This window comes from Zalophus californianus, chromosome 5, assembly GCF_009762305.2.
Source record: "Zalophus californianus isolate mZalCal1 chromosome 5, mZalCal1.pri.v2, whole genome shotgun sequence".
NCBI classification, from domain to species: domain Eukaryota; kingdom Metazoa; phylum Chordata; class Mammalia; order Carnivora; family Otariidae; genus Zalophus; species Zalophus californianus.
In genome coordinates, this window is record NC_045599.1 from 34,076,391 (window position 1) to 34,093,525 (window position 17,135).

Consider the following 17,135-nt stretch of genomic DNA (forward strand, 5'->3'; position numbering starts at 1 on the left):
ATTATTCAGTGTCTGGAAAAATCATTGCCTGGCCACTGGTAGATTCACAATTAAATATTGTTGACTGAATAAATACAGTGGATGAAAGAGGGGGAGGATTAAGAATCATTTCCAGATTTGTGAATTAAGGAACTGGATCGACAAAGATACCATTCATGAGTTGTGGAAGACTAGTGAAGGGTAGATCACAGAGAAATTAGAAATTGTGAAGTTATTTGAGATTCTGTGAAATATCCAAGTGTAGATACTAAGACTGTGGTTGGACATATGGTAACCATTCTTTTACTCTGTTTCCTTCCATTGTGATAATCCATTCAGGGGGGTAGATCCTTACCAGGCTGAGCATGATAAGCTTCCTGACAGCTCTATACTGGTATGTTCTGGGGCTCATCATAGTGCTACCCCTGTGCTTTATTTTTCTTCCTGATCACTTTTTCATTATTAGAGATATCTGTTACCCAGAGAACCTCAGTATTTAATTCATGTTCACCCTACTTTTCAGACTAGTTCTGGTGCCCAGTTCTTTCTGCCTCTGGAATTGTGTTTGGATTATAATTTACCAGGCTGTTTTAATTTGTTGTTGCTTAATTTTCTTGGTTGTATATTTTTCATGCTAATTTTTAAGCCTAGTATTTTTTCCACCATCTATTGTTGGCTTACAAACAGCAAAATTTCAGATAAGGAATGTTTGGGATAAGGATGCATAGCAATAAGAATAAAATTGTTGGATTTTAATATTACTAATACACTTGGAAGATATACCCGCACATACCTTAGGCATCCTTTACAGTCCTTAGTAACCATGTTTAAAAGATAATAATTTTGGGGGGCGCCTGGGTGGCTCAGTCGTTAAGCGTCTGCCTTCGGCTCAGGTCATGATCCCAGGGTCTTGGGATCGAGCCCCGCATCGGGCTCCCTGCTCTGCGGGAAGCCTGCTTCGCTTCTCCCTCTCCCACTCCTCCTGCTTGTGTTCCCTCTCTCACTGTGTCTCTCTCTGTCAAATAAATAAATAAAATCTTTAAAAAAAAAAAGATAATTTTTTTTCTGTGACTTTCATCTGACATATATTTGCTTCTTCCTCACTGTTGTCTCTTTCTCTCCCTAACAAGAATATAAGCTCCTTCATGGCAAGGATTTATTTTTTTCTATGCTATATTTTTAAGGCCTGTAACAGTGCTTAACTTTGGTAAGCTCTAAATGAATATTTCCTGAATAAATTAATGGTAATTAAGCATTTTAAGTTGAAACCAACAGTGTTAATGATGGTAGAACTTCTTCTCCCCCTAAGGGGATAGAAATTTTCCATATTTTGATAGAGGTGTGGATTATGGGTGTATACATTTGTCCAAACTCATTGAACTCAAGATCCTTGCTGCTGACTGTACATAAACCATACTTGAATTTAAAAAGAGAAAAAAAATAAAACATCAGATTCCCCCCACCTACTCTTGCCTCCAGATTCACCCCCAAGAGGTCACTACTGTTAATATCTGATTATGTATACTTCCAGGTACTTTTTGTATATGTAGGTATGTGTGTATGTTTTTGCATAACAGGGATCATTTTATAGAAAGTATACTGTTCTGCAACTTGCTTTTCCCAATTAGTAATATTTCTGATGCCTTTTCATTGAGTACTTTTAGGTCTGCCATCTACCATGATCTTAGTAATTTTTCTTTATTTTGTGATAACTAACACATTTACATGGTTCAAAAATCAAAAGGATGTATAATAGGTATATATTGTCTTATTCCAATTCCTGACTTATTCTTCTTCTACCCCTGTTTCCTCCTGCCCCCATACATTTTATTAGTTTCTTAAGTATCCTTTCAGCATTTCTTTATATACAGATAGGGGCAAGTATGGACACACATTTTTTCCACGTTTCTTGCAAAAAAGATATACTGTACTCTATCTTGAGTTCTTGACTCCACAATGTATCCTTTAAAAATCTTTCCATATTAATACATGAGAGGTTTTTTTTTTTTTTTAAAACAGCTGCTTGGTATTCCATTGTGCTATTTATCAGTATCCTGGTAAATAAATTCATACTTGGGATGTTTCTAGTCTTTTAGTATCACAAACCATTGCATTGAATAGTCTTGTACTTATATTATTTTGTGTATGTGCAGTATATATGTGGGATGAATTCCCAAAAGTAGAATTGCTGGGTTAAAGAGTAGATAGGTTTATAATGTTTATGGGTGCCTTCACAGCAAGTTTTCTCTTTTTTTTGCATTTTTTTATTATTAACATATAATGTGTTATTTGTTTCAGGGGTACAGGTCTGTGATTCATCAGTCTTACACAATACACAGCACTCACCACAACACATACCCTCCCCAATGTCCATCACCCAGCCACCCCATCCCTCCCACCCCCCTCCACTCCAGCAACCCTCAGTTTGTTTCCTGAGATTAAGAGTCTCTTATGGTCAAACCAGAGAGTCTCCCTCTCTGGTTTTGTCTTGTTTCATTATTTCCTCTCTTCCCCTATGATCCTCTTCAAACTCCACGTATCAGTGAGATCATATGATAATTGTCTTTCTCTGATTGACTTATTTAGCTTAGCATAATACCCTTTAGTTCCATCCACATCATTGCAAATGGCAAGATTTCACTTTCTTGATGGCTGCATAATATTCCATTGTATATATATGCCACATCTGCTTTATCCATTCATCCATCAGTGGACATCTGGGCTTTTTCCATAGTTTGGCTATTATGGACATTGGTCCTATAAACATTGGGGTGCAGGTGCCTCTTGGGTTTACTATATTTGTATCTCTGGGGTAAATACCCAGTAGTACAATTGCTGGGTCATGGGTAGCTCTATTTTCAACTTTTTGAGGAACCTCCATGCTGTTTTCCAGAGTGGCTGCACCAGCTTGCATTCCCACCAACAGTGTAGGAGGGTTCCCCTCCCTCTGCCTCCTCGCCAACATCTATCATTTCCTGACTTGTTAATTGTACCCATTCTTACTGGTGTGAGGTGGTATCTCATTGAGGTTTTGATTTGGATTTCCCTGATGCAGAGTGATGTTGAGCACTTTTTCATGTGTCTGTTGGCCATTTGGATGTCTTCTTCGCAGAAATGTATGTTCATGTCTTCTGCCCATTTCTTGACTGGATTATTTGTTCTTTGGGTGTTGAGTTTGATAAGTTCTTTATAGATTTTAGATACTAGCCCTTTATCTGATATGATATTTATAAATATCTTCTGCCATTCTGTTGGTTGTCTTTTGGTTTTGTTGACTGTTTCCTTTGCTGTGCAAAAGCTTTTTATCTTGATGAAGTCCCAATAGTTCATTTTTGCCCTTGCTTCCCTTGCCTTTGGCGATGTGTCTAGGAAGAAGTTGTTGTGGCTGAGGCCGAAGAAATTCCTGCCTGTGTTCTCCTCAAGGATTTTGATGGATTCCTGTCTCACATTTAGGTCTTTCACCCATTTTGAGTCTATTTTTGTGTGTGGTGTAAGGAAATGGTCCAGTTTCATTCTTCTGCATGTGGCTGTCCAATTTTCCCAACACCATTTGTTGGAGACTGTCTTTTTTCCATTGTATATTCTTTCCTGCTTTGTCAAAGATTAGTTGACCATAGAGTTGAGGGTCCCTTTCTGAGTTCTCTTTTCTGTTGCATTGATCTATGTGTCTGTTTTTGTTCCAGTACCATAGTGTCTTGATGATTATAGCTTTGTAATAGAGCTTGAAGTCCAGAATTGTGATGCCACTAGCTTTGGTTTTCTTTTTCAACATTCCTCTGGCTATTCGGGGACTTTTCTGGTTCCATACAAATTTTAGGATTATTTGTTCCAGTTCTGTGAAAAAAGTTGATGGTATTTTTTTTTGATAAACTCTAGTATTTATTAAATTATAAATTCTGTAATCAAAAAGAAAAATGCAGATCAAGAGAAACCTCAAACTACAAGGACTAGACAGCAAAGCCTATGGGAAACGCCATGAAGTATGTTACAGACAAGATTCTGAAACGTGAGTTATTGGCTGTTTTCTTCACATTTCCATTTCAGTAACTTTACTATTTAATAGTTGTTATTCATCTATTTTAAAATCCCAGATTCCCATCTATTCTCACATTAAGCTTCCTGTTCATACCAATACAAGACATCTCATAGGTGCCAAATTTTAGTAATGGTTTTACATCAATCCATGCAGAAAAATAAGACACAATGCAAGAGTCAGATGAAGACTGTTAATGCACAGATAATACACACACGCTGGCCAAAAGAACTGAAGAAATTTAAAAAAACTATAAAATAGACATCAAGAAAACGGGGTTATTACTAAACAGCTCTCAACTATTAACGCCAAGTTCCTTATATTAAATAAATTCCTCAACAGAGACATGTTAGACATTTTAATTTACAGGTCTGTCCTCCCCATACCCTTTCCCACCCGAACTCCCAAAAATGCACTACCAGGGATGAGTATAATGTTATGTGGGCAGAAATTTACAGATAACCATTTTAACTTTGAGCATGGAGCTGAAGACTTTTATTTAAACTTCAGTTACTGTGCACTGTCCATCAGGCCTTCTAGATCTGACACCAGCACTCACTGTCCCACCCCCTGCTACTGATCGATCAGGATCTGATAGATCAGATACTGTCTGGTTTGCATTAGGAACCAAAAGTCTCTGTTGGGTCAGGGAGTGTTGTGCAACAAGTGCAGATACATCCTCACCATCACTCCTGGCGTCTGATTCGGTTTCTTCAGTGGACGCGTCTGGTGCCGGTAGCCTGCCTGAAGATGGCGACTCATGATCTTCTTCTCCTTCCCCCCTATGACTCCTTTCAGCTATGCTGTCTCCACCGAGTTGCAAATGAGCAAAAGAGTCTTCCAGAGAAGTGCTTGCATCAGGGGATGGTGTTGCAGGGCTTGTTAACTGACCATCTACTGATGTCAGGGGCCTTACGGAAGACACTAGAGGCTGAACGGAAGAAGCGCCACTCTGTGCGGAGACACTGTCTGCTCCATCAGCAGAGCTCTCTCGCGCGAGGTTTACAGTATTAGCATCACAGTCCAGCCTAAGTCCAGCTACTCCCTTCTTTGGTATATCTATTATATCCCGCTTAATCTTCCTGCGACGTCCATGTTCATTTCTCCTGTATTGAACCATATTTTCAAGATCAGCAACATACAGAAACCCAGCAATTAACATTTCAGTGCTCTTTTTACCTTTGGAAAAAGCATCTTCCAGCTCTCTACTAGTGCGCTCATCGTACTGCCACCACCCATTTCTTCCTTCATAATACCATGCATATTCACCATTTCCTCTACTCGCAGCCTTGAGTTCTTCTGGTGACAATAAGGTTGGCTTGTCAAGGAAATCTTCAGGAATTTCTTGTCGACAGAGGGCACATCGCTTTCCAAGCCATGAAGCTCCCTTTACACACAGATAGCAGAAAACATGCTTACAAGGCAGACTGACTGGGTGAACACATGTTTGCAGACAAATGGCACATTCAGGGACAGTTAGAGAAGGTGCAGTATTCGCACAGGACTCATTCGCTTTCCTGTTCGTAGGAAGCATGTTTATCGAATGATCAATTTCACCACAGCCAGCCATCATTTCTATTACAAATCCCACAGCTGTCTGGCACAAAAACAAAAGCTCATCTTCACCAGCAGTCAAACAGTGTGTGGTATTTTGTCTTCCACTGCTGGTTCATTCTCTCTAGCTGCAGCCGCGGCCGTCTCGTAGCCTTTCCTCTTCGGCCTCCGGAGCCCGCAGCGGCCGGGAACGCGCGCGGCGGTCACATTAGTTGATGGTATTTTGATAGGGATTGCTATAAATGTGTAGATTGCTCTAGGTAGCATAGACATTTTAACAATATTTGTTCTTCCAATCCATGAGCATGGAAGGTTTTTCATTTCTTTGTGTCTTCCTTAATTTCTTTTGTGAGTATTCTATAGTTTTCTGAGTACAGGTACTTTGCTGCTTTGGTTAGATTTATTCCTAGGTATCTTATGGTTTTGGGTGCAATTGTAAATGGGATCAACTCCTTAATTTCTCTTTCTTCTGTCTCGTTGTTGATGTATAGAAATACAAATGATTTCTGTGCATTGATTTTATATCCTGCCACTTGACTGAATTCCTGTATGCATTCTAGCAGTTTTGGGGTGGAGTCTTTTGGGGTTTCCATATAAAGTATCATATCATCTGCGAAGAGTGAGAGTTTGACTTCTTTGCTGATTCAGATGCCTTTTATTTCTTTTTGTTGTCTGATTGCTAAGGCTAGGACTTCTAGTACTATGTTGAACAGCAGTGGTGATAGTGGACATCCCTGCTGCATTCCTGACCTTAAGGGAAAAGCTCTCAGTTTTTCCCCATTGAGAATGATATTCACTGTGGGTTTTTCATAGATGGCTTTTATGATACTGGGGTATGTACCCTCTATCCCTACACTGTGAAGAGTTTTAATCAAGAAAGGATGCTGTACTTTGTCAAATTCTTTTTCTACATCTATTGAGAGTATCATATGGTTTTTGTCCTTTCTTTTATTAATGTAGTGTATCATATTGATTGATTTGCAGAGGTGGAACCAACCTTGCAGCCCCAGGAATAAATCCCACTTAGTCATGGTGGATAATCCTTTTAATGTACTATTGGATCCTAGTATTTTGGTGAGAATTTTTGTGTCCATGTTCATCAGGAATATTGGTCTGTAATTCTCCTTTTTGGTGGGGTCTTTGCCTGGTTTTGGGATGAGGGTAATGCTGGTCTCATAAAATGAATTTGGAAGTTTTCCTTCCATTTCTATTTTTTGGAAAAGTTTCAGAAGAATAGGTATTAATTCTTCTTTAAATGTTTGGTAGAATTCCCCTGGGAAGCCATCTGGCCCTGGGCTCTTGTTTGTTTTGAGAGTTTTGATTGCTGCTTCAATTTCCTTGCTGGTTATGGGTCTGTTCAGGTTTTCTATTTCTTCCTGTTTCAGTTTTGGTAGTTTATATGTCTCTAGGAATGAATCCATTTCTTCCAGATTGTCTAATTTGTTGGCATATAGTTACTCATAATATGTTCTTATAATTATTTGTATTTCTTCAGTGTTGGTTGTGATCTCTCCTCTTTCATTCATGATTTTATTTATTTGGATCTTCTCTCTTTCCTTTTTTTTTTTTTTAAAGACATTTATTTGAGAGAGAGAATGAGAAGGGGAGGGTCAGAGGGAGAAGCAGACTCCATGCTGAGCAGGGAGCCTGATGCGGGACTCGATCCTCATGGCCTGAGCCAAAGGCAGTCACTTAACCAACTGAGCCACCAGGCACCCCTCCTTTTTCTTTTCTTTTTGATAAGTCTGGCCAGAGGTTTATCAATCTTATTAATTCTTTCAAAGAACCAGCTCCTAGTTTCACGGATCTGTTTTACTGTTCTTTTGGTTTCTATTTCATTGATTTCTCCTCTAATCTTTATTATTTCTGTTCTCCTGCTGGGTTTAGGCTTTATTTGCTGTCCCTTCTCCAGCTCCTTTAGGTGTAGGGTTAGGTTGTGTGTTTGAGACCGTTCTTGTTTCTTGAGAAAGGCCTGTATTGCTATGTACTTTCCTCTTAGGACCGCCCTTGCTGCATCCCAAAGATTTTGAACAGTTGTGTTTTCATTTTCATTTGTTTCCTTGAATTTTTTAAATTCTTCTTTAATTTCCTGGTTGACCCATTCATTCTTTAATAGGATGCTCTTTAGCCTCCATGTATTTGAGTTCTTTCCAACTTTCCTCTTGTGATTGAATTCAAGTTTCAAAGCATTGTGGTCTGAAAATATGCGGGGAATGATGCCAGAATTTTGGTACCGGATGAGACCTGATTTGTGACCCAGGATGTGATCTATTCTGGGGAATGTTCCATGTCCCCTAGAGAAGAATGTGTATTCTGTTGCTTTGGGATGGAATGTTCTGAATATATCTGTGAAGTCCATCTGGTCTGGTGTGTCACTTAAAGCCCTTATTTCTTTGTTGATCTTTTGCTTAGATGATCTGTCCCTTTCAGTGAGGGGGATGTTAAAGTCCCCTAGTATTATTGTATTATTGTCCATATGTTTCTTTGATTTTGTTATTAATTGGCTTATATAATTTGCTGCTCCCATATTAGGGGCATAAATATTTCAAATTGTTACATCTTCTTGTTGGATAGACCCTTTAAGTAGGATATAGTGTCCTTCCTCATCTCTTATTACAGTCTTTGGTTTAAAATCTAATTTGTCTGATATAAGGATTGCCACCCCAGCTTTCTTTTGATGTCTATTAGCATGATAAATGGTTTTCCACCCCCTCACTTTAAATCTGGAGGTGTCTTTGGGTCTAAAATGAGTCTCTTGCAGACAGTATATTGATGGGTCTTGTTTTTTAATCCAATCTGATACCTGTGTCTTTTGATTGGGGGTATTTAGTCCATTTACATTCAGGATAGCTATTGAAAGATATGAATTTAGTGACATTGTATTGCCTTTAAGGTGGCTGTTACTATATATTGTCTCTGTTCCTTTCTGGTCTATGTCACTTTTGGACTCTCTCTTTGCTTAGAGGACCACTTTCAATATTTCTTGTAGGTCTTGGGTTTGGGGGGGAGGTTGCAAATTCTTTTAGTTTCTGTTTGTCCTGGAAGCCTTTTTATCACTCCTATTTTCAATGACAGCCTAGCTAGATAAAGTTTTCTTGGCTGCATATTTTTCTCATTTATTACCCTGAATATATCATGCCAGTCCTTTCTGGCTTGCTAGGTCTCTGTGAATAGGTCTGCTGCCAATCTAATGTTTCTCCCATTGTAGGTTACAGACCTCTTGTCCCAAGCTGCTTTTTCAGTATTTTCTCTTTGTTTCTGAGATTTGTAAGTTTTACTATTAGATGTTAGGGTGTTGACCTATTTTATTGATTTTTGAGGGGCGTGTTCTGTGCCTCCTGGATTTTGATGCCTGTTTCCTTCCCCAAATTAAGGAAGTTCTCCCCTATAATTTGCTTCAGTATACCTTCTGCCCCTCTCTCTCTTCTTTTGGGATCCCAATTATTTTAATATTGTTTCGCTTTATGGTATTACTTATCTCTCAAATACTCCCCTCGTGATCCAGTAGTTATTTATCTCTTTTTCTCAGCTTCTTTATTCTCCATCATTTGGTCTTCTGTATCACTAATTCTATCTTCTGCCTCATTTATCCTAGCAGTTAGAGCCTCCATTTTTGATTGCGCCTCATTCATAGCCTTTTTGATTCCAACTTGGTTATATTTCATTTCGCCAGAAAGGGATTCTCTAGTTTCTTCTATGCTTTTTTCAAGCTCAGCTAGTATCTTTATAATCATTATTCTGAACTCTAGTTTCGACATCTTACTAATGTCCATATTGATTAGGTCCTTGTACTGCCTCTTGTTCTTTTTTTTGAGGTCAAGTTTTTCTGTTTTGTCATTTTGTCCAGAGAAGAATAAATGAACAAGAGAACAAAATGCTAAAACAGTAACAACGACCCCAGAGAAATATACACTAAACAAAGCAGAAGAGACCCGAAACTGGGGTGGGGGGAAGAAAAAAAAAATGATCAGACTGGTGAATAGAACAGAGCCATACACTAGATTTTGGGTGTATTTTGGTCTGTTAGAAGAAACTGCATCTCAGAAGAATGAAACTGGACCATTTCCTTATACCACACACAAAAATAGACTCAAAATGGATGACAGACGTAAATGTGAGACAGGAATCCTTCAAAATCCTAGAGAACACAGGCAGCAACCTCTTTGACCTCAGCCACAGCAACTTCTTCCTAGACACATTGCCAAAGGCAAGGGAAGCAAGGGCAAAAATGAACTATTGGGACTTCATCAAGATAAAAAGCTTTTGCACAGCAAAGGAAACAGTCAACAAAACCAAAAGACAACTGACAGAATGGGAGAAGATATTTATAAATATCATATCAGATAAAGGGCTAGTATCCAAATCTATAAAGAACTTATCAAACTCAACACCCAAAGAACAAATAATCCAGTCAAGAAATGGGCAGAAGACATGAACATACATTTCTGCGAAGACGACATCCAAATGGCCAACAGACACATGAAAAAGTGCTCAACATCACTCTACATCAGGGAAATCCAAATCAAAACCTCAGTGAGATATCACCTCACACCAATCAGAACGGCTAAAATTAACAAGTCAGGAAATGACAGATGTTGGCGGGGATGCGGAGAATGGGGAACCCTCCTACACTGTTGGTGGGAATGCAAGCTGGTGCAGCCACTCTGGAAAACAGTATGGAGGTTCTTCAAAAAGTTGAAAATAGAGCTATCATACGATCCAGCAATTGCACTACTGGGTATTTACCCCAAAGATACAAGTGTAGTGATCCTAAGAGGTACATGCACCCCAATGTTTATAGCAGCAATGTCCACAGTAGCCAAACTATGGAAAGAGCCAAGATGTCCATCAATGGAAGGGAGGGTATGTGCTATCGTGAGTGCTGTGAATTGTGTAAGACTGCTGAATCACAGACTTGTACCTCTGAAACAAATAATAAATTATATGTTTAAAAAAAAGGAAGGGAAAAATGAAGGGGGAGAAATCGGAGGGGGAGATGAACAATGAAAGACTGTGGACTCTGAGAAGCAAACAGGGTTTTAGAGAGGAGGGTGGGTGGGGGGATGGGTTAGCCTGGTGATGGGTATTAAGGAGGGCACGTATTGAATGGAGCACTGGGTGTTATACGCAAACAATGAAGCATGGAACACTACATCAGAAACTAATGATGTATGGTAACTAACATAACATAACAAAATAAAATTAAATAAAAACCTGCATCCCGAAATTTTAAAGAAAGAAAGAAAAAAAATATATGTTATATATAAGGTTAAATACAATGAAGGGATAGAATATGACTATAAAAATGAAAATTAAAAAAGGTTTTAAAAAGGAATCAATAAGATAACTTGGTTGAAAAAAGAAAGAAAAAAAATTAAAAAAAAATGTTATCGGGCGGGTGAATAGAACAGAGCCATACACTAGATTTTGGGTATATTTTGGTCTGTTAGAAGAAACTACATCCCGAAATTTTAAAGAAAGAGAAACATATATATACAAAAAATAAGGTTAAATGCAATGAAGGGATAGAATATGAGTGTAAAAATGAAAATTAAAAAATATTTTAAGAAAGGAATTGATAAGTTGCTTGAAAAAGGAAAGAAAAAAATTCAAAAAAAAAAGAAAATTAAAAAAATTAAAGTTAAAAGACTAAAGCATCATGGGGAAAAAAGCCATGAATTCTATGTGCTATATTCCCCTAGTGCTGGAGTTTTGCAGTTCTCACAAGTTTTCTTTTTAACTATTTCGAAATAACTTCAAATTTTCAGATATTTCAAGAATTGCACAAAGAACTTTGTACACTTTACCCAGACTCACCTATTGTTAATATATATTTTGCCATATTTCCTTTATTTTTTCTTTTTATTCTCTTTATCATTCTCATATATATGTGTTTGTACTCATATGTGTATTGTATTTATATGTGTGTACACACACTATTTTTTATGAACCACTTCAGAGTAAGTTGTAGACATCATGTCTCTTTATTTCTAAATACTTCATTGTGTATTTCCTAAGAACAAGGACATTCTTTTGTATAACTGAATCTTAATATGAAAATACGAGTTTAACAGTGATAGAATGTTTATCTATAGTCTACACTCAAACTTTACCAATATTTAAGAGTAATTTTTCATTTAGTTGTCATGACTCCTTAGTTTACTTTATTTTTTTTAAAGATTTTATTATTTGATAGAGCGAGAGAGCACAAGCTGGCGGTGGGGAGAGGGAGAAGCAGGCTTTCCGCTGAGCAGGAAGCCTGACATCAGGCTCCATCCCAGGACCCTGGGATCATGACCTGAGCCCAAGGCAGATGCTTAACCATCTAAGCCACCCAGGTGCCTCTCCTTAGTTTACTTTAACCTGGAACAGTAAAGTTCAGCCTTGCTTTGTCTTCTTATAATACTGATATATTTAAAAGTCTGTAAGTCATTTATTTTGTAGAATACCCTTAATTTTGGTTTGTTTTATGCTTCCTCATGATTATATTTAAACAAGACTTTTTTTTTGTAATTTTCCATTGCTGTGTAGAAGAATTAACCCAAAATTTAGTGTCTTAACACAATAGACTTTTATTATCTCATATGTTTTGTGCATCCGGAATCTGGGTATGGCTTTGTTGGGTGTCTCTTTTCAAAGTTTCTCATAAGGCTACAAACAAGGTGTCTAGGGTTCTTATCTGAAGGCTCAACTGAGGGAGGATCCACTTCTAATCTCTCTTACATAATTATTGGAGCGATTCTGTTCCTCATGGGTCATTGGACTGAGGGCCCCATTGTTTTGCTTGCTATCTGCTAGAGTCCTACCTCTGTTCCTTGCCATGTGGACCTCTCCATAGGGCAGCTCAAAATATAACATCTGGCTTCTGTCAGAGCAAGTAATGGAGAGAGCCAGAGAGGGCAAACAAGGTGGAGGTCACAATCTTTTCGTAAACCTAATATTAAAAATGACATACCATAACTGCTATATTTACTTCATTAGATGCATGTCTCTTGGGGTGCCTGGGTGGCTCAGTTGATTAAGCCTCAGACTCTTGATTTGGGCTTAGGTCATGTTCTCATGGTTGTGAGATCGAGCCCCTCATTGGGGTCTGTGCTGGGCATGGAGCCTGCTTAAGATTCTCTCCCTCTCCTCCTGCCCCTCCGCCCTCTATAAAAAAGAGGTGTGTTTCTTAGTCCAGCCTGAACTCAATGGGATATGATTTTTCTAACTCCATTTATAATAATTTCTTCTACCTTTATTAGGCATTAGACTGTAAGGAAAAGCTTTCCCTTCTGTTTTATTTATCCAATTATGGTTCATGTTTATTTTTTCAGTAAGTTATATTGCATTATTACCATTATTTATTTTGATCCCAAATTGTTCTGGATTTATTTTATTTTAGATTTTGATTTATTCAATCCTAGATTATTTTGCCAGTGAGGACCTCTTCAAGATGGTTTTGTGTCCTTTCACCACACCCCTATCATTTTCTTGAGCACTTTCTAACTTTCTGATACAAGAGGATGTTAATTATCTTACACTTTTTTTGGCCCAATCATGAGATGAGCCATTTGTCCCTGTTTCTTTTTACTAGACAGTATTAATTAAAAATTAAGATCTAGTGGTAGATGTGCTTATTGCTAATGGGCTGTCTCTATTTCTAGACTTTTTCAGCAGATAGAGAAAGGAAACACACATACAACACACATACAAACATGTATCTATACACACACCTTCAAAATCATGAGTTCTTATTAATTCCTGCAGTTCAGATTCTTCCTAGCCTTTCCCCTTTTTACCTTTGTATTTTTCTTTTCCAAAAGTGAAAACTCTGGTTCTCAAAATTATGAATATATTTACTTAATTCTGAAGTGCACAAAAAGTAGCTTCAGAATTGTTACACCCATACCAAAGAGAAAAACCTGTAGAGTTCAGGATTTGCCTGCCTCATTAAACTTAGGGTATATAGTCAAAAGCATTGTGTTCAAAGCTACTTCTGGCATGGTTAAGTTTATTCATTTCGGGCGCCTGGGTGGCTCAGTTGGTTAAGCGACTGCCTTCGGCTCAGGTCATGACCCTGGAGTCCTGGGATCGAGTCCCACATCGGGCTCCCTGCTCAGCAGGGAGTCTGCTTCTTCTTCTGACCCTCTTCCCTCTCATGCTCTCTCTCTCTCATTCTCTCTCTCTCAAATAAATAAAATCTTTTTTTTTTTTTTTTTTAAAGATTTTATTTATTTATTTGAGAGAGAGAGAATGAGAGATAGCACAAGAGGGAAGAGGGTCAGAGGGAGAAGCAGACTCCCTGCTGAGCAGGGAGCCCGATGTGGGACTCGATCCCGGGACTCCAGGATCATGACCTGAGCCGAAGGCAGTCGCTTAACCAACTGAGCCACCCAGGCGCCCTCAAATAAATAAAATCTTAAAAAAAAAGTTTGTTCATTTCCTTTGTATGTAATTTTGGAGTTTTTCCACACTCTGAAATTGATAAGAGTGTTAACAGTATTCTTTTGTTTTTAAGGTATATTTATTTACTTGAGAGAGAGCAGGATTGGGGTGCAGGGTGGGGCTGTGAGGAGGGGCAGAGGGACAAGCACACTCCCTGCTGAGCAGGGAGCCCTACATGGGGCTCAATCCCAGGACCCTGAGATCATGACCTGAGCCGAAGTCAGACACTTAACTGACTGAGCTAGCCAGGTGCCCTGAGTGTTGATAGTATTTTTTTTGAATGTGTAAAACATTAACATAATTAAAGTTAAAACCATTTTTAAAAAGCATACTCAGAAAATAACCACTCCTTGCCTATCCCTTTTGTCTCATTTACCCCACCTACTGTAGATAATCAATTTCATTAGTTTCTGGTTTGTCCTTCCTGTGTTTTCTTTTGCAAAAAGTAACCACCTATATTTATATTTTCTTACTTGTCCTTTCTTACACAAAAGGTAACATACTATGGAGGCAGTCCTCTCTTTGAAAGGTTACAGTGTACATGCATTTAGTTACCATGGTTTTTTTTTTTTAAGATTTTATTTATTTATTCATGAGAGACAGAGGGAGAGAGAGAGAGAGAGAGAGAAGCAGAGGGAGAAGCAGGCTCCCAAGGAGCAGGGAGCCCGATGCGGGACTCGACCCCAGGATCCCGGGATCATGACCTGAGCCGAAGGCAGACACTCAACCATCTGAGCCACCCAGGCGCCCTAGTTACCACAGTTTTAATAATGCTAGTCTCCTAAAAACAGTTCAAAATTCATGCCATTATCATGGCATTTTTGCTGGGTAATTGCTTAAAGTATAAATGTCGCTGTTAGCCCTATAGTCCACAAACTATTTTGCATCTGACAGATATATGCCATGATTGGTAACCAATCACATGACCTCTTTCTATCTATTAGAGGTTGGTTACTGTACAGTTATTTAGTTATGCACAGACAGCAGAGCATGTAGTTGTGTTGCCTTCTTGTCTCCCAGAGATAAACCCACATATCATTTTACAAAAATTTATAGAGGGAGCTGACCAACAAAGATGTAAGTGCAGCAAAGAAACAAAAGTGATAATGCAGTCAGTGAAATTCAAATTGAATAAAAATGGAATTATAGGGGTACCTGACTGGTTTAGTCAGTAGAGCATGTGACTCTTGATCTCAGGGTTGTGAGTTCGAGCCCTACATTGGGTGTAGAGATTACTTAAAAATAAAATCTTTTTTAAAAATGGAATTGTGTACTATAGGTTTACTAACTGAACATAATAAAAAATTTTTAAAAAAGATGATGGATGTGAAAAAAGTGGAATTATAGAAGAAATAGCTGACACTAGGAATGTTGACATTGCTGCCTTCAAGAGTCTCTAGACATGTAGCCAAAGAAGCTTTGTGAAGGTAAACTTACTGGCGTAAGTTAGGAAAGTTGTGATGAAGAGGATGAAGATGTCCCAGTAAAACAATGACACCAACAGAAATACTTCACATTAGAGGAATTCTCAGAGATATCTCATAACCTTGAAAGTCAAAGGGTACATAATATATTGGAAGTTGATCTAAACTTACAAAAGGGTATGACAATTTTCTAAGGCACAGAAAAGATGCTTGCTCTGTATTGTAAGTTACAGGATGAGAAGCCAACCCTTTAATTCTCAGCTGTTCTAATGTCTCAGATTACAATGTACTAAAAAAATAATAGTTTTACTATTTTTTTTACTTCCCTGTCAGAATGCTTAATGTTTTTATAAACTTTTCTAAAGGTCACAGAACAATTCTAATTTACCCCATTGGTTTTATTTATTCACGAGAGGCAGAGAGAGAGAGAGAGAGAGAGGCAGAGGCAGAGCAGGGAGCCTGATGTGGGACTCGATCCCAGGACCCTGGGATCATGATCTGAGCCGAAGGCAGACGCTTAACTGACTGAGCCACCCAGAAGCCCCTACCCCATTGATTGTTAAGATCACTTTGCACAGCTTCAGTTTGCATGGTCGTTTTTACAGTCCTGCTGCACTACTATGCTAAGTAAGGAATGCCTGTATATGATTTTTTGCATTTTGTTTTAAAATAATTTTTAATCAGTTTTGGTATGGTATAATTTATATGTAATAAAATGCACCTTTAAAAATTACACAGCTCATTGAATTTTGACAAATGTTTGCACCTTGTAACCATTTCTACATTCAAAATATAGAACTATTCTGTAACCTTCAAAAGCTTTCTCATGCCCCTTCACGATCACTTCCCCACATCCCTGGCTCTAGGCAACCACCGATCTACTTCCTGTCACCATAAATTAGTTTTGTCTTTTCCAGAATTTCATCTAAATGGAATCCTACAACATGTACTCTTTTGTGTCTGTTTTCTTTTGTTCTGCATGTTTTTGAACTTGATTCACCTTGTTGCATGTATTATCTTGTTTTTTAAATTGCTCAGTGATAATGTGTTGTATAGGTATGTCCCAATTTGTTTATACGTTCACCTGTTGATGGATATTTGAGTTCCCAGTTTGGTGTTATTCTTCATTAAGATGATGTGAACAGGGACGCCTGGGTGGCTCAGTCAGTTAAGCGACTGCCTTTGGCTCAGGTCATGATCCCAGGGCCCTGGGATTGAGTCTTGTATCAGGCTCCTTGCTCAGCGGGGAACCTGCTTCTCCCTCTGCCTGACGCTCCTCCTGCTTGTGCTCGTGCTCCTTCTTTCTCTCTCTCTCTCTGACAAATAAATAAATAAAATCTTTTAAAAAAAAGCTTTTACATGTATGTGAACATACATGTATAAATATTTTTGTGGACACATTTTTAGTTTCTCAGGGAAATACTTAAAAGCACAATTGCTGGATCATATAATATGGGAAGTGTATATTTAGCTTTATAAGATGCTGCAGAACTATTTTTCAAAGTGGTAATACCACTTTTACATTCCCATCGGCATTGTATGACGACTCCACTTACACAATGTTCTCACGAGTGCTTCTTTTTGTTTACCTTTTTAATTTTAGCCAGTCTAGTGAGTATGTAGTACTATCTCATTGTGGTTTTAATTTGTGTTTTCCTGTTAAGTAATTATATTGAACATGTTTTCATTGTGTATTGGCTGTTTGTGTCTCTTCTTCT

General features: G+C 38.2%; 2 protein-coding genes across 24 annotated transcripts in view; one reads left to right on the top strand and one right to left on the bottom strand.

Moving 5' to 3' along the window:
- LOC113928569 (protocadherin gamma-C4) overlaps positions 1-17,135 on the top strand; it is a 340,355-nt gene that overhangs the window by 263,379 nt on the left and 59,841 nt on the right. The gene's annotated exons all lie outside the window — the stretch shown is intronic.
- LOC118356962 (E3 ubiquitin-protein ligase RNF146-like) lies at positions 3,835-5,730 on the bottom strand. Its single transcript, XM_035727501.1, has one exon. It carries the CDS (start codon positions 5,583-5,585, stop codon positions 4,512-4,514), a length of 1,074 nt encoding a protein of 357 aa, XP_035583394.1. The 5' UTR covers positions 5,586-5,730; the 3' UTR covers positions 3,835-4,511.